The 18,841-nt window shown below is 44.1% G+C and overlaps 1 protein-coding gene across 2 annotated transcripts in view; it reads right to left on the reverse strand.

Moving 5' to 3' along the window:
* The window catches only part of AIFM3 (AIF family member 3), a 161,994-nt gene that overhangs the window by 79,633 nt on the left and 63,520 nt on the right, over positions 1–18,841 (reverse strand). For both annotated transcript variants that reach the window (XM_073557963.1, XM_073557952.1), the window contains exon 7: positions 44–140. In XM_073557963.1, coding sequence (XP_073414064.1) covers positions 44–140 — 97 coding nt within the window. The remainder of the gene's footprint in view (positions 1–43; positions 141–18,841) is intronic.

Genomic DNA, 18,841 nt, shown 5'->3' on the forward strand with positions numbered 1-18,841 from the left:
ATTGTTGATTATCAATGATTTTCTGAACTAGAAAAGCTTTTACCTGCTCCAATTATGAGCATGTTAGTTATTGCCGTACTGTAGTTGCTGAGTGCTATGCACTTGGCCATTACTTTAGTCCTTCTCTGTGACTGTAGAGCCTGTGGATGACAAACATATTGTAACATGCACTTTTCATTCTAGCATTAAATATAGTTAAAATTAGTGAATTGATTGATATGTACGTGTCAACTCCAGCAAATATATATTATAAATAGTATTTTTATTTATTTTGGAAATACACATGTATATACAATAGTAGATATTGCAGCTCCACGAATGTGGGATATGTAAGGTAGCGCTGTTATTCGGGTAGGGGATACTCGCTTAGCAGCCACAAAACCAGATTCGGCATGGGTTTTCCATAAACAATCATAGTCCATGCGGTGTATTTAGCATCATAAACCCATAGCAGCAACATAAACTTCATAACATCAGCATAGCGTCCATGACAGAGTTCAGCTCTGTAATCCCTGTGGTCACACAGGTTATGCATACACAGGCTCTTCAGCCTCAGTTATCTCACCCACGTCAGGGTTTCCTCATGGTTCCTTTATCACGCTGCAGACGTCCATTCCCTCCAGGGAATCATCAGGCACATGCAGCCATTCAACACAGCGTTCCTTGCTGTCAGGAAGACAGCCCACATCTCTCCCAGACGGGGCCTTCCAAAATGGACCAATCAGGTCCCTGCATTCACTCCATGTTACCTACACTGGCCACCTTATATGGTCCGTAGCCACGCCCACCGGGTCACATGGCTATGACCTCATCACAGGTCCTTGAACCATTCTCACACACTTTACAATAGCATTCTTAACCACACCCCTGGGTGGATTTGTAGGTAACTGGTTCCGCCCGACTCTCCAGCTACCTAGAGACTTCCCAACACATTGAAAATGCACCTCAGCAGTATCACTGCTGATTAACACACACATAAGTCTCCATCTCAAGGTTATTCAGTATTCTGCCATTCATCCCTTCTCCTGGGACATCCATACAGCGCCCCCTACCGGCCACAGTGGTCACTACACCACAGATATAATTAAAGAAAGTCACCTGCTGCTCCCCTGCTTATACATTTTTTTTTTTAATTTCAATCCGCCATACGGTTCCAGATAGGTCTTTTCATTTAGTGCAAATTGTTATAGCCTTTACCAAAGGTGCTGTTCTCATAGGATATCTTTAGGCTGCTCTGTATTATTACCATGTGATCCCCATAAAAATTAACACTAAATATAGGGGCCAATATCTCTGGAACCGCATAGCAGATTAACTGGTTATGCAGCAGCACTAACGTAAAAGCAAAAACTGGTCAGTTTTGGCCTCGTGACAGGTCCTATTTAAAGAGATTCCCCACTATTTTTTCATTGATGATCAGCTGTTCTCTGTGTCAGTGGCAGCGGCAGCTCGATTGCGGAGCTGCTCCATCCGTATTCTATTCAAATGAATAAGTAGAAAATGTGCAGTACCCTGCCAAGGCCACTATCAAGAAAAACAAAAACAGGCAGAGATGCTTACCTGTCTAAATAGGCCTCAATACAAATGCACTAAACTGTAAACTGTGGCCTCTGTTCACACAGGATGCATTAAGTTAGCACTGGGAAGCCGGCCATAGGGCATCATCAATAGGCTTGAATCAGATGCTCTGCATTCCTTGTGTGAACATTGCCACATACAGATTATATTTTTTTTGCATTGGTGTGCCACACGGCCAATCCCTGTTTGAAGGCTGGCTGTCTCATTTGGTATTATTGCACCTGTGCAGTTGCCATTTTACTTGGGTCCGCTGCACCCTGTTAGTGCATTTGTATTGAGGCCTATTTAGACAGGTAAGCATCTCTGCCTGTTTTTGGTTTTTCTTGAATATTAGTTTTTTTTCCTCTTTTGGGTGTTTGTATGTTAGAGTAGGACTGGCAAGTGTAGGACCTTTGACGCGGGTTGCCAGCTTATGTATTATGGCCAGAATATCAACCAATACCTGACATATATTGATGTGTTTTTGTGCACTTCATATATTTTTTTCGGGGTGCAGTTGGGCCCAAATGGTTCTGCTTACTGTGGCCTGTGTTCACACAGGATGCATTTAGTTAGCACTGGGCAGCCCGCCATAGGACATCATTAATAGGCTTGAACCAGATGCTCTGCATACAAATTGTATATTTTTTGCACTGGTGTAGGTTGGCTGTCTCATTTGGTATTATTGCACCTGTGCAGTTACTATTTTAGTTGAGTCCGCTGCACCCTGTTAGGCTACTTTCACACATCAGGTTTTCGGCGTCAGGCGCGATCCGGCGTCGTGCCGGAACGCCGGATCCGGCAAATGTTTAGTAAAACCGGATGTGACGGATCCGGTTTTCTGCCGGATCCGTCTTGTTCTTGACAGACAAAACCGGATCCGTCTCATCCGGTTCATCCGTTTTTCTATCCGTTTTTCGACGGATTACGCCGGATCCGGTTTTTAAAATTGACCCTTGTGGCCTTCCGAACGGGATTGGCTACTGGAAAACTATATATAGAGTGTTCCTACAGCCCTTCTTTGACAGGTTGTCGAGGAGAAAGTGCAGGTTGGAGAGAAGAGCAAGTTACTGGCGAAGATGGATGTTGTGATTGGAAATATTTTGAAGAATTTGGCGGATTTTATAGCGGAGGCGAATCGTTTGAGGGTGATTGTTCTGGAGAAGGAGAGAGCGAGACAGCAGCGCATCAGGCATCGTAGACGACGTTTGTGGATCCACCCCATCACAGCCAAGAGAATGACGCGTGGGGTCTATTCTACACTCTGCATGGACCTTCGACGAAACCCGGATAAATTTTTTGGATATGTTCGGATGAAAATGGAGAATTTTGATTACTTGGTGGAGCGCATTGCACACCTCATAAGAAAAGCGGACACCTATTGCCGCTTCTCTGTTTCACCCGCAGAGCGTCTGATGGTGACTTTAAGGTAAGCCACATTTATTGGATGTGATCGCATCAGAGCACACTTTCACTGCAATCTTGTTGGTGGTAGTTTGTATCTCCACGTGTTATAGCTGAGTTTTGGTATGTAATGCTGTGATTTTAAACTAATTGATTGTTTTTTAATTCCCCACAGATTTCTTGCAACTGGAGAATCCCTTTCGTCACTGCATTTCCAGTACAGACTCGGGATTTCCACCATATCAGGAATAGTGAAGTACACATGCCGTGCACTGTGGGACTCCTTAGCTGAAGAGTTTTTACCAGAGCCCACAACAGAGAGGTGGATTGAAATTGCTGACAAGTTTCAACAGATATGTCAGTTTCCCAACTGCTTGGGCGCTGTGGACGGGAAACATATCCGCATTGTAAAGCCAGCCGGATCGGGATCGGAATATTTCAATTACAAGAAATATTTTTCAATTGTCCTCATGGCCATCGCTGACGCGGAATACAAATTTATTGCTGTGGATATTGGGGCCTATGGCCGCTCCAATGACTCTCAAGTTTTCAAACTGTCTGCCATGGGGCGTAAACTGTATGGAAACACCTTCCACTTCCCACCCCCTAGACCGCTGCCGCAAACATCTGGTCCACCTATGCCATTTGTCTGTGTAGGGGATGAAGCCTTCCAGCTGTCAGAACACCTTTTGAAACCATACTCTAGCAGAGGATTGACAAGACCAAAACGCATTTTTAATTACCGCCTCACAAGAGCAAGAAGAATGGTTGAATGTACCTTTGGTATTCTGACAGCCAAATGGCGGGTCTTATTGACTGCGATCAACCTCAAGACAGAAACTGTTGACGAGGTGATCAAAGCTTGCGTGGTACTGCACAATTTTGTTATCTGCAAGGAACCCATTTCCATTGAGGACACCTCTGAAGAAACCACCTTGCAAGATTACCATGACATTACCACTAGAAGTTCTGTGACGGTTTCAGTAATGAGGGACAATTTTGCACTATACTTTATGTCACCTCAAGGCAGAGTACACTGGCAGGATGACAGAGTGTGAAAGATTTGTGCCCTAACCAAACTTGTGTACCTTCTGTACCAACAGTATATACCTTTGCCAACCAAAGTTGGCTATCTTGTCATGGTCTCTATTTTTAGCTTTAGGCCACAGGTGTGTATCTGGTTGTGTTTTATGCAAAGTATTTCACCTTTTAACAAAAGTTGTGTACATTGTTATGAAATCACCAACAATAAACACAACTTTTTAGGTGAAATACTTTGCTTCAAACACAACCAGGAACACAACTGTGGCAAAAAGCTAAAATTTACCCACAGTTATATACCTGGTTTTGAATACCTTTTTACCTTTTAAATACCCTTTATTTAACCTTTTTTTTAAACATATTTCGCCGCAGAAAGAAATGACAGACAACCAGTGTAAACAATAATTTAACTTTTATTTAAAATATTTTTTTGTTTGTAAACTGTTTTTAAAGTTAAAAAAACTTTTTTAATAAAGGTTTGAAAAAAAACTGGGCATTTTTATTACAAAACACATCATAAATCTGTGTAGTGTGGGGTGGAAATACTGCTGGAGGGGCTGCGGGACACTTCGACACTGGGAGTGTGGAGAGAGGATTGGGATCGTGGTGGGGAAGGAACAGTTAGAGGTGATGGTGTGGAAAAAGCTACAGAATGGGTGGACATGTGGGAGGCAGAAGAGGTGGTGGGCGGTGGAGTGGAGGGTTGGGCAGGGACTGTAGGAGCAGATGATGTTGATGGAAAGTTGTATGGGGAAGGAGTTTGGTACGGGGAAGGAGTTTGGTACGGGGCAGGTTGCTGGAAGTGGGGAGATGTCTGGTACTGGGGAGGTTGCTGGTACTGGGGAGGTTGCTGGTACTGGGGAGGTTGCTGGTATGTAATAGGAGGGGGAGGATGGAAAGTGGCTGGAGGGGGTGCAGATGTAATAGGAGGGGGAGGATGGAAAGTGGCTGGAGGGGGTGCAGATGTAATAGGAGGGGGAGGATGGAAAGTGGCTGGAGGGGGTGCAGGTGGAGGAACTACAGTGGTGGGAGGTGGAGGTTGGGAGGTAACCTGCTGTAGAGCACCGTGGCACGAATGCATTACATGCATCTGCTGGGTAGGAGATAGTGTTGCCATGCGCTCCACAACAGACCTGAAAAAGGTGTGGTTTGGCGAAGATCTTGCTTCTGAATGCATGGTTTGCAGAAGTGTCTTCACCTCCAGAATGCTGGAGTTGATCTGCTGAAAGCCTGCGGAGATTTGCTCTGACAAGACTTTTAGACAGTTCTGGAAAGATGCATTCAGATGCAAGAACTCTGGCGCATAACTCTTTTCCTGACCCCTCTGCCGCTGCCGCCCAGTACCCGCAGGTGTACTAGAGGTGGCAGGGGCAGAAGGGTGGGGTAAAGGGAAAGCGATCTCCTCACCAGCAGCTTCATGTAATGTAGGCGTCCACGATGCTCCTGTGCTGGTGGATGGGACAGATGGGTCGAATGTGTGGGAAGGCTGGGAAGGTGCAGATGTACCGGGGCGGTCGAAGTGTCCCTCGGTGCCGGTCTCCTCAGGGATCGCCTCAGAAGGGTCCAATCGTGCAGGCTCCCGAGTGCTGCTCACCGTGCTGTGGAATAAAGAGAAAAAAAAACAATTAAAATAGTGACATGGTATGGCCCTGGCTGAAAAAAAAAAGTTACATCTAAACATTTTTTTGTCACATGTGGTGTGTAATATTTACCTTCTGGTGAGCATTGTTTCCCGGAGGAACGACAGGGCTCGTGCGTACTTGTACTTGCTCCTGCGTCCTCCAGATCCACTCGGGGCCCGCATCTCTTTATTGAACTCCTTCTTGAAACGATCCCTCACAGACCGCCACCGCTTCACAATTCTCTCCCCTGAAACGAGAAAGGACAAAGTGGTTAGTATACAACATCAGTGTTTCCCAAACTCCAGTCCTCATGGTCCCCAGGGGTCATGTTTTCAGGATTTCCATAGTAAATAGAAATCCTGAACACATGATCCGTGGGGACCACGAGGACTGGAGTTCGGGAAACACTGGTTTAAATCAAGCAACCGGTACTGTATATACTTACTCTCTTTAATCTGGGCCCGAGCTTCGAGGTCCTCCCAGCGGTCCACAAGGAGCGAACAGATTTCCTCCCAGAGTCGTCGGGTAACGATCAGGTCAGCGTGGCGGCGGTCAGCCATATTCCAGAGCGGCTCCCTTTCTCTGACGAGATCGATGAGGCGGTCCACATCAATCCCTCCATCCTCACCGTCAGAGTCGGGAGCACGCTGTGAAGGCTGTTAAAGAAAAAGACAAAAATAACATAATTAGCCTCCACAAAAGAAATGAAATAAAAAGTGCAAAAAAAACAAAGCAAAAATATTTATACTTACACGCTGGTGACCGCCGCGTTGCTGTCGCCGACGACCCTGGGAGGCACTGCGAGGACCTCTTGGCCGAGCACCAGATTGGGAAGACTAGAGAAGAAAACAAAAAATGTTATGTCTTTGGATGTAGGCATTTGTTTGCTGTGTGTGGTCTGCAGAACATTGTTTTCTATGTGTTGTGTGTAGTGTGATGTTGTGTTTCTGCGTTTGATGCAAAAAACTTACCAATTGTGAGCCCACTCCAAGTGTCTGTCAACCCCTTCCTTCTTCTTCTGGGAGCTCCTCTTCATCTTGTGATTCCTGTTTTGAAATAAAAGGCAATGAATACACATATATTACAGAGATGATGGATTTTGGAAATAAAAACTTACCGTCAAACGCTGACGATGCGAGGGAGGGCTCCCAGAAGAAGATGTGCTGTCTTCCTCATGGCCAGACTCCATGGCTGTGGGTGGTGTTTCTGCTGCTGCCATTGCTGCTGCTGCTGCTGCTGCATCTATTGGGTGGCTGTTGAATAAAGAGAAACAAAGGGCCAATGAATATCTTGATATTCCATAGCCCTAGTTTGGAGGAATGGGGGATTTGATAATTACCGTCTCTCATCTGCTGCTGGACTCCCCTCCCGTTGTTCAGCATGCTGCTCCATTTGGGGTGGTGCTGATGGTGCTGCTGCTGCAGATGTCTGCTGCCTTCTCCTGCTCCTGGTTCTTGGCTTGGGTGGCATGTTGGGTGTGGCTGAGGGTCCCACTGTCTTGCTTTTATATATGTCTTGTGGGCAGAGCTACTGAGCATGCTCAGACCAAAGAAACCGGATCCGGCCGCCGGATCCGGCTGTCGCCGGATCAGGCGCATTGCGGCGCTCATAGGCTTTCATTGTATGAAAAAGCCGGACATGCCGGATCCGGCGTGTCCGGCTTTTTCGCCGGAGACAAAAAACGTTACAGTAGCCGTTTTTTCCAGACGCCGGATCGCGTCACATTGCCGGATCCGGCGAAAATCGGATGAAACGCATGGCCATCCGGCTCGATCCGGCTCTAATGCAAGTCAATGGGGGGGAAACCGGATCCGGCATTGCATTTCGCCGGATCCGGTTTTAGTCAAAAGCGCCGGATCGCGCCTGACGCCGAAAACCTGATGTGTGAAAGAGGCCTTATAGAATCATAGAATCATAGAAACGTAGAGTTGGAAGGGACCTCCTGGGCCATCTGGTCCAACCCCCTGCTCAAAGCAGGATTCGCTAAATCATCCCAGTCAGATGTCTGTCCAGCCTCTGTTTGAAGACTTCCATTGAAGGAGAACTCACCACTTCTCGTGGCAGCCTGTTCCACTCATTGATCACTCTAACTGTCAAAAAGTTTTTTCTAATATCTAATCTGTGTCTCCTCCCATTCAGTTTCATCCCATTGCTTCTAGTCTTTCCTTGTGCAAATGAGAATAAAGTTGATCCTTCTACAATGTGACAGCCCTTTAGATATTTGTAGACAGCTATTAAGTCTCCTCTCAGTCTTCTCTTTTGCAAACTAAACATTCCCAAATCCTGCAACCTTTCCTCATAAGACAGGGTTTGCAGACCGGTCACCATTCTGGTCGCTCTTTTCTGAACTTGCTCCAGTTTGTTGATGTCTTTTTTAAAATGTGGTGCCCAAAACTGGACACAATATTCCAGATGAGGTCTGACCAAAGAGGAGTAGAGGGAAATAATGACTTCACGTGATCTAGACTGTATGCTTCTGTTAATACATCCTAGAATTGCATTTGCCTTTTTTGCTGCTGCATCACACTGTTGACTCATATTCAGTCTGTGATCTATTAGTATACCCAAGTCTTTTTCACATGTGCTGTCACTTAGCCCTATTCCTCCCATTCTATATATGCTTTTTTCATTTTTATTGCCCAGATGTAGTACTTTGCATTTCTCCCTGTTAAAAACCATTCTGTTAGTTGCTGCCCACTTCTCCAGTTTATTTAAATCTTTTTGAATCCTCTCTCTCTCTTCTCTAGTATTAGCTATCCCTCCTAGCTTTGTGTCATCAGCAAATTTAATCAGTTTACCCTCAATTCCTTCATCTAAATCGTTGATAAAGATGTTGAACAATACAGGGCCCAGGACAGAGCCCTGTGGTACCCCACTTGAGACATTCTTCCAACTGGATGTGCAGCCATTTACGACCACTCTTTGGGTCCGATCACTAAGCCAGTTATGAACCCACCTAACAGTTGCCTTGTCCATTCCATACTTAGTCAGTTTTTCAATAAGGATTGTATGAGAGACTTTGTCAAATGCTTTGCTGAAGTCAAGATATACTATATCTACAGCATTTCCTTGATCCACCCAATCAGTGATACTGTCATAGAAGGAAATTAAGTTAGTCTGACATGACTTATTAGTTACAAACCCATGCTGACTCTGTTTAATCACTTCATTCTTATCCAGGTATTGACATACATGTTGTTTAATAATTTGTTCAAAGATCTTTCCTGGTATAGAAGTCAGACTCACCGGCCTATAGTTGCCTGGGTCCACCTTCTTCCCCTTTTTGAAGATAGGAACAACATTTGCTCTTCTCCAGTCTTCTGGCACTTCTCCTGTTCTCCAAGAATTTTCAAAGATTATGGAGAGGGGTTCAAAAATTTCTTCTGCTATCTCCTTCAGTACTCTGGGGTGTAATTCATCTGGACCTGGAGACTTGAATTCATTTAGGTTAGCTAAGTGTTTCCTCACTATCTTTCTGTTTATAGATATCCTGGATTCTTCTATTCCCTTAATAGGACAGTGAATAACAGTTGATGTTACATTTCCTTTCTGAGAGAAAACAGATGCAAAATAGGAATTTAAAAGTTCAGCCTTCTCAACATCCTGTCTTACCATTTCATCATTTTCATCCTGTAAAAATCCTATAGCATCTTTGACTTTTCTTTTACTTTTGACATATCCCCAAAATCCTTTATTATTGCTTTTGACATCTCTTGCAAGCCTCAATTCATTTTCAGCTTTAGATAATCTGATTTGTGCCCTGCAGGTTCTGCAGACAGCATTATATTCTTCTTTAGATATGCCTCCCTCTTTCCATTTTATAAACATTTTTTTCTTCCTTTTTAGCATGTGCTTAAGTTCTGTGTTCATCCATCCTGGTTTCCTTAAATGCTTCCTATTCTTCCCTCTTTTCGGAATTGTTAACAACTGTGCTTTGAGAATTTCATTTTTCAAGATTTCCCATCCCTCCTGGACATTTTTGTCTTTTAGGATATCCAGCCATTGGATCCCTCCAATTCTCTTTCTGAATCCCTTAAAATCTGCCTTTCTGAAATCTAACCTTGACGTCTGAGTCTTCACAGGTCTTCCGCCTCTAGTTATCCAAAATTCTAAAATAGCATGGTCGCTACCTCCTAGGGTCCCAGCCACTTTTACCTCCTCAACCATTTCCTCCCTGTTTATAAGGATTAGATCCAAGGTAGCAGTTCCCCTTGTTTTCTCCATTACCTTTTGGAAGATAAAGTTGTCAGCAAGAGAGGATAAGAATTTCCTTGACCTGTTAGTTTTGCCTGAGAGAGATTCCCAACAAATGTCTGGATAGTTGAAATCTCCCATGACAACTATGTCATATTTTTTGGAGAACTTGGCCATTTGATGCATAAAGAGTTCATCCATATCTTCAGCTTGCACAGGCGGCCTGTAGTAAATGCCTGCAATGGTGTCCTTTCCATTGTTCTGTCCTTGTATTCTTACCCAAACAGTTTCCACAGAACTCCCAGTCTCTGAAGCTTCAATCTCTGTGCATATATACTTGTTTCTAACATACAATGCGACACCCCCTCCTCGTTTATCAAGTCTGTTTCTTGCAAATAAGTTGTATCCTTCTAGTCTTGTATTCCAATCATGTGTATTGTCCCACCAAGTTTCAGTGATTCCAATGACATCATATTTCTTTTCCTGTGTTAGTAGTTCCAATTCTCCTTGTTTGTTGCCCATGCTTTGTGCATTAGTATAGAAACATTTTAGTTTGTGATTGGTTTCTCTTTCTCCAATATTTTTATTAATTAGATTCTTTCGTCTTTGTTCTTCCTTTCCACTTCTAATAGCAGAGTTCTCGATAGCATTTGTCAGGTGTATGGCTTTTTCTGGTCTTTTGCTTCCCTTCCCATGTTGTTCTAGTTTAAAGCTCTCCTTACAAGTGTAGCAAGGCGACTTCCAAATACATGCTTTCCAGTCTTCGTAAGGTGCACCCCATCTCTAGCAAGTAGTCCATCGTATAAGTAGTTCACTCCGTGATCCAGAAATCCAAATCGTTGCTGACGGCACCATCGATGTAGCCAGTTGTTCACCTGCAGAATCTTATTCCACCTCCTTGTTCCATGGCCATCCACTGGGAGGATGGAAGAGAAGACCACCTGCGCTCCCAGTTCTTTCACTTTCTTGCCTAAGTCTTCAAAGTCTCTGCAGATGGTTTCCAGGTCGTTTCTTGCGGTGTCATTTATCCCCACATGTAGTAGCAGGAATGGGTAGTCATCTGTAGGTCTGAAGAGTCCTGATATCCTGTCAGACACATCTTTAATTTTTGCACCTGGAAGACAGCACATTTCTCTTGAAGTTATATCCGGTCTGCAGATAGCTGCCTCTGTTCCTCTCAACAGGGAATCCCCCATGACCACCACTCTCCGTTTCTTCTTCACAACATTTTTCTTTCTCCATCCGGGAGGACTCTGAAGGTGTACAAGGTTGTTGTTTGTTGGCAAAGTCTTATCCTGATGTATTTCTTCATTGTTTTCCTGCGTGAGAGCCTGGTACTGGTTTCTGAGCAGTATGGGTGCTGACTGCCTCCTGATCCTCCTGCTTCTCTGGGTCACATGTCTCCATTCCTCTGTTTCTTCAGGTGCACTCCGAATTTCTTCTCTTTCTGTAACATGAAGAGATAATTCTGCTCTGTCTAAGAACTCTTCACCTTCCTTAATGATCTTCAACGTAGCTAACCTCTCTTCGAGATTTTGCAACTTTTCCTCCAACAGGGACACAAGCTTGCATTTGTGGCATGTGAAGTTTGGCTTTTCCACTGGTAAATCTGTGAACATGTAGCAAGAAATGCAGCTCACCAAATGGCTCCTGGCCTCTTCCATCTTGAGATTTCTTAAAAACGATCAAAGATGAGCCAAAATTCCAATTTCCTCTTTTCAGCTGCAACGGCCAAAACCCAGTGATCGTTGAGCTCGCGGAGACTCTTCACTTATCCCAGAAGGCACTGGGAATATGCAAATGATCTCCTCAAGACTCTTCCCCTGGTTTTCCGATTTCCTCTTTTCAGCTGCAGCAGCCAAAACCCAGTGATCGTTGAGCTCGCGGAGACTCTTCACTTATCCCAGAAGGCACTGGGAATATGCAAATGATCTCCTCAAGACTCTTCCCCTGGTTTTGAGGAGAAATACAAATGCCTTAGTGCATTTGTATTGAGGCCTATTTAGACAGGTAAGCATCTCTGCCTGTTTTTGGTTTTTCTTGAATATTGAAGGATTTTTTCCTCTTTTTGTGGTTTCAAGGCCACTATCAGAAGATGGAGCAGCCCTGCAATTGAGCAGTTGCCGCCACAGACATTGGGAACAGCTGATCGGCGGGGGCACCAGCTGTCTGACCCCAACCGATCAGACATTGATGACCTATGCCAGTGGTCCCTAACCTTTCTGACCTTGAGAGACACATTTAGCTCTAAAATAGGGTCGCAAGCCACATTCAGCTCCGAGAGAGGGTCATGAGCCAAATCCAGCTCCTGCCCCCTCAAAGTAGTGGGAACCAAAGCCCCCATTATAGGCATAATGATAACCAAAGCTTTTCCACAGAAATCCCCCTGAAGCAGTACACTGAGATCGAAGGGTTCCCACAATACCCCCATTCAGAATTCTCACATCCAGCAATTTCCAACACACTGTCACATCCAGCTTCAAGCAACTCCTCCAACAGGTAGTATCATCCTGTCTCCAGCGTACAATACTTAAATTATCTCTAAACCCCTAAGAACAGTATATTTGCATCAAGATCTGCTCTTCTGTGCATGGCTACTCACAAAATTCACTGTTTTGAGATGTACTCTTCATACAGGTTTGCTAAATGTACCAAGCTGGCAGACAGTCGCAAGCCATAATTCATAGGACCATGAGCCAGATGTGGCTCCCAAGCTATAGGTTGGGGACCCCTCACCTATGCCAAGGATAGGTCACTCACCAATGAAAAAGTAGTGGACAACTCTTTAAGCAAGATTTGGTGAAGTATTGGTAACTGGAAAATGAAACAAGGTTTGCTCAATAAAATCACAATGTTTGGTATATTAGATAGTTAGGTTGATGAAATGGAATAGGAGGGTGTAGAAAGGGAAAGTTGTCAAGATTAATTTCATATGTATTGGATTCACTTGAACTGAACTAATTTGTTAGGACTTATTCAGACTATTATGTTTTAAATGAATGTTCTCTCCGTGTTTTTCAGGAATAGGACATGTGTCTATTACAGTCCATGAGGTTCTTCCCATGTATTTGTTGTTTTGAGAACTGAATGTCCTCAAAAAATAAAAAAGGAGACATGTCCATTTTTTATCTGAGTCTTCTATCAAATTCGTCAATGCAAGTCTATGTGTCCATGAAAAAGAGGGATAGAACATGAATGTCATGTGTCATTCATGCACTGACTGTTTTGTACTGTTTAATGAGTGTAAGAACATAGTAACATAGTTATTAAGGTTGAAGGAAGACTTTAAGTCCATCTAGTTCAACCCATATCCTATCCTAACATGCCCTAACATGTTGATCCAGAGGAAGGCAAAAAACCCAAGTGGCAAACAGTAAGCTTCACATTGGGGAAAAAAAATCCTTCCCGACTCCACATACAGCAATCAGACTAGCTCCCTGGATCTGCGCAATATTAAGGAAACTAGTGTATATACCCTGTAATATTATACTTTTCAAAAAAGGCATCCAGTCCCTTCTTAAATTTTAGTAGGGAATCACTCATTACAACATCATGTGGCAGAGCGTTCCATAGTCTCACTGCTCTTACAGTAAAGAATCCGAGTCTGTGATTATGATTAAACCTTCTTTCCTCCAAACGTAGAGGGAGCCCCCTTGCCCCCGTCACAGGTCTAAGAGTAAAAAGATCATTAGAAAGGTCTTTGTACTGTCCCCACATATATTTTTACATTGTAATAAGATCACCCCTAAGCCTGTAATTTTCCAAACTAAATAACCCCAAGTGTAATAACCTGTCTTGGTATTGCAGACCCCCCAGTTCCCTAATAACCTTGGTCGCTCTTCTCTGCACCCACTACAGTTCAGCTATGTCTTTCTTATACATCGGAGACCAGAACTGTGCACAGTATTCTAAGTGTGGTCGCACTAGTGACTTATATAGAGGTAAAATTATGTTCTCCTCATGAGCATCTATGCCTCTTTTAATGCATCCCATTATTTTATTTGCCTTTGCAGCAGCTGCCTGACACTGGCCACTAAATGTGAGTTTGTCGTCCACCCATACACCCAGGTCTTTTTCAGTGACAGTTTTGCCCAGTGTTTTACAATTAAGCACATAATTATACATCTTATTTGTTCTACCCAAGCGCATGACCTTACATTTATCCCCATTAATGCTCATTTGCCATCTATCAGCCCAAGCTTCTAGTTTACATAAATCCTCCTGTAATATAAAATTTAAAATTGTCCTCCTCTGTATTGATTACTCTGCAGAGTTTAGTGTCATCTGCAAATATTGAAATTCTACTCTCTATGCCCCCTACATGGTCATTAATAAATACTGTACCCCTGTGGTACCCCTCTGCTAACTGTGACCAAGTCTGAGTGTGCTCCATTAATAACCACCCTTTGTTTCCTATCCCTGAGCCAGCTCCTAGCCCACTTACACATATTTTACACATATTTTCCCCTATCCCCATTGTATCAACCTTTTGTATGGCACCATATCAAAAGCTTTTGAGATGTCCATGTACACCACGTTCACTGCTTTACCTTGGTCCAGTCTGGAACTTACCTCTTCATAAAAGCTTATCAGATTAGTCTGACAGGAACGGTCCCTCGTAAACCCATGTTGATATTGGGTCATGACTCATGAGGTTATTCTTCTTCAGATACTCCAGTATATTATCTCTTAGACAAGGATTTTACCCACAGTTGAGGTTAAACTTACTGGCCTATAATTTACAAGTTCAGTTTTTGTCCCCTTTTTAAATATTGGCACCAAATTTGCCATACGCCAGTCCTGTGGTACAGACCCTGTTATTATGGAATCTTTAAAGATTAAAAATAATGGTCTATCTATGACTGTGCTTAATTCCTGCAGTACTCGGGGGTGTATCCCATCCGGGCCCGGGGATTTGTCAATTTTAGTGATTTTTAGATGCCGCCGTACTTCCTGCTGGGTTAAGCAGGTGACATTTAATGGTGAATTTTTGTTATCACTGATCATGTTATCCATCATGGGATTTTCCTGTGTAAATAGTGTTGAAAAAAAGTCATTTAACATATTGGCTTTTTCCTCATCCCCATCCACCATTTCACCCACACTATTTTTAAGGGGGCCAACACTATCATTTTTTAGTTTCTTACTATTTATGTAAAGAATATTTTGGGATTATTTTTACTTTCTCTGGCAATGAGTCTCTCTGTCTCAATCTTAGCTATGTTGATTTGCTTTTTACAGAATTTATTTAATCTTCTGTATTTACTTAATGCCTCATCACTACCTACTTGTTTTAATTCTCTAAATGCTTTCTTTTTGTCACTTATTGCTTGTAAAAATAATTTTATTACTCGAGAATGACTGTTACTACACCAAAAAATATAGTCGTGACTGAGACCTTATTCACAGTTACAGATGCCTGAGGTTTGGTTTCCCAACTAGATAGCCTTAGGATATATTCACACAACTGTATTTTCGGACCAAGTGTTTTCCATGGAAAAAAAATGACATAACTCAGACGTCATTAGTACCAATGTTATTCAATTCGGCTGTTCAGATGACCATTTTTTCACACAGACCAAGAGTTTGCCTGAGAAAAATTGCACCTTCCCACCTACTTGCTTTCCCTCTATCTCCTCCCATCTCAGGCTCTGTCAGATGAAAATTACCAATTCAAGTCTATAGCGTGCAAAAAGAAAAAAAATCGGATCATATACGCATCAACCGCTTCTGATTTTTGTGGATACTTTTCAACTGGAACCGGAATCGGTCATCAGGTTATTACTATATAATCTGATGACAGCATGAGGTAGAGTCTGAGACACAGTTCAGGAATGTGCTGCTTATTAGGCCGAGTGCTGTTGTTTCCATACAATTAAGGTTTTATCAACAGGAGATAATTATTGACTGGACCACAGTGCACTGAGCCCTAGTCTGACTCTGCCCCCCTCCTCGGATAAGCAGCTCACTGCCAATATACAATGTACTCAGAAAGCTGTGGTGTGGGCAGGGCTAGCATTTTGAGTTCTGCTTCAGCACCTGCCACATCTAAAAGCTCTGATTGTGTCACAACTGAAGCACCATAAGCTAAGTGATACATCGCTGGAATCAGGGTCTCTTTTCCTACATTATGCTGCCCTCAGATGAGGTAGCAAAAACCTTGAGACAGATTTCCTTTAATATAGCAAACTGTATTTGAATAGCGTACAGATAACAATACTAATTAAAAATGATCAATTTTTTTTGTGGAAAATCGGATGATTTTGTATACGCTTGTGTGTCCTTAGGCCTAGAGGATTTTCTTCTTTAAACAAACCCTACTTGTTCATGGTGTCCCTTGACACTAGGCAGCTGGGATCCCAAGTGATCTGCTGTTGTCCATGGGAAAAACTAGCAGAAAATGTTCAGCTTTCCTGCATCTGGATCACAGGGATCAGAGGCGTAGCTAGTGTTTTGGTTCAGGGGGGGCGAAACTTCTGAGTGGGAACCTTATCAGAGAATCTCAGCAGATGACCGCGCTGTTGCCAAAATAATCTATAGATATATTCCATTATTGCGGCGCCAGCGTGGCCCCACAGTGCGCACCACAATAATGGAAGAGAGAGCGTCACATGACGCTCCCTCTCTCATCATTACCCTCTTCCTCTGACACACAGCGGGTGCGCAATGACGTCACTTCATCGCATCCCCGCTGTGTGCCGGTCTGACTGCAGCGCAGCTCCTGACATCAGAGCAGAGCCGCTGCCGAAATCAGCGTGGGAGCGAGGAGGAGAGGTGAGTATAGTTTTTTTTTTAATTTATTTATATAGTGAGTCCTGGTTGAATGATTATGATACCCCGTATGGGGGGGCGACAGCATGATACCCGTATGAGGGGGCAGCATGATATACCCTGTATGAGGAGGGGGCAGCATGATACCCCATATGATGGGGGGCAGTATTATACCCCATATGAGGGGGGTAGTATGATACCCCGTATGAGGAGGGGGCAGCATGAAACCCCGTATGAGGGGGGTAGTATGATACCCTACATGAGGGGGGACAGCATGATACCCCGTATAAGGGGGCAGCATGATACCCCATATAAGGGAGGGCAGCATGATACCCTATTTCCTGGATCCACTCATTCCTCAACCATGAAACCACAAAAAACACTAGTGCACGCCCTTATCATCTCCCACCTCGACTACTGCAAGATCCTACTCTCTGGCCTCCCCTCTAGCACTCTGGCACCACTCCAGTCCATCTTACCCTCTGCTGCCCGACTAATCCACCTGTCTCCCTGCTATTCCCCAGCATCACCCCTATGCCAGGCCCTTCACTGGCTTCCTATTGCCCAGAGACTCCAGTTCAAAACCCTAACCATGACATGCAAAGCCATCCACAACCTGTCTCCTCCATACATCTGTGACATGTTCTCCCGGTACCTACCCGCACGTAACCTTCGATCCTCTCAAGATCTCCTTCTCTACTCCCCCCCTTATCTCTTCTTCCCACAACCGCATACAAGACTTCTCCCGTGTTTCCCCCATACTCTGGAACTCTCTGCTGCAACACATCAGACTCTCACCAACAACGGAAACCTTCAAGGAGAACCTGAAGATGCACCTGTTCTGACAGCCTGCAATGATCCTCAGTCTACTGATGCACCGCACAATCAGCTCTAACCTCTCCTAGTGTATCCTCACTCATCCCTGTAGACTGTGAGCCCTCGCGGGCAGGGTCTTCTCTCCTTCTGTACTTGTGTGTCCCTTGTCTTACACATGTTTATTGTACTTGTCTATATTTCCCCTTTTCACATGTAAAGCGCCATGGAATATATGGCGTTATATAAATGTATAATAATAATGAGGGGGGCTGCATTATATTCTGAAGGGGCTATATTATATTCTTTGGGGGGCTGTATTATAACATATGAAGGTGGCTACATTATAAAGAAGGAAACTAAGAACAGAGATAGAAAGAGAGGAAAGAAAGAACAGAGAGAGAGAAAGAAAGGACAGAGATAAAGAAAGAAAGAACAGAGAGAGAGAAAGGAAGAACAGAGAGAGACAAAAAGAACAGAGAGAGAAAAAGAACAGAGAGAGAGAAAGATTAGAGAGACAAAGAAAGAAAGATTAGAGAGAAAGAAAGAGGGGAAAGAAAGAAAGAACAGAGCGAAAGAAAGAATAGAGAGAGAGAAAGGAAGAGGGGAAAGAAAGAAAGAAAGAAAGAATAGAGAGGAAGAAACAAAGAAAGAAGAGAGAGAGAGAAAGAAAAAAAGATTAGAGAGAGGAAGAAAGAACAGAGAGAGAAAGAAAGAAAGAAAGAACAGAGAGAGAAAGAAACAGAGAGAGAAAGAAAGAAAGATTCTATAAAGATACTAAAGCAGCCCGGTTCCCATTGTAGTGCCCACCTGAACCACCCGGTGCAGGACATATCATGATCCGCTCACATGGCCGACATCCCCCAATCTAAGGCGATCTCGCTGTCCGTGCTGTCGGAGCAGACGGTGATGGATCTGAAGCATTCCCTGAAGTGCCTCCATGGTTCCGTCACAATGTCCTCCCGAAATTACCTCATTTCCGGTCAGCTTCCAGCACGTTACTTCCGGTGGAACGTCACGTGCGAATTTTAAAGTGCTCCTCGGGGCTCTGCCGTAGACTCCTGTGTCCGCGGGAAAAGTGAGCTCCCGACTGGGGCAGACGCTCTCTCAAAATCAAGACGGTTGGGAGGTATGAATGCTACCCACCATACACCTTGTACACGCATAGCTCCACACACCTCATAGACACACGGTTCTGCTTTCTAAGCCTCGGGCACACGCGACTCCGCAACGTACACCTTGTACACACACGGCTCCGCTCCGTACACCTCTTACACACGCGGCTCCACTCCGTACACCTCGTACACATGCAGCTCCGCTCAATACACCTCGTACACACACGGCTCCACTACATACACCTCGTACACACACGGCTCCGCTACATACACGTCGTACACACACGGTTCTGCTACATGCACCCTGTAAACCCCTCCTGACCC

The sequence above is a fragment of the Dendrobates tinctorius genome, unplaced genomic scaffold (genome assembly GCF_039654945.1).
Source record: "Dendrobates tinctorius isolate UK_male_01 unplaced genomic scaffold, ASM3965494v1 ptg000003l, whole genome shotgun sequence".
Taxonomy (NCBI): Eukaryota; Metazoa; Chordata; class Amphibia; order Anura; family Dendrobatidae; genus Dendrobates; species Dendrobates tinctorius.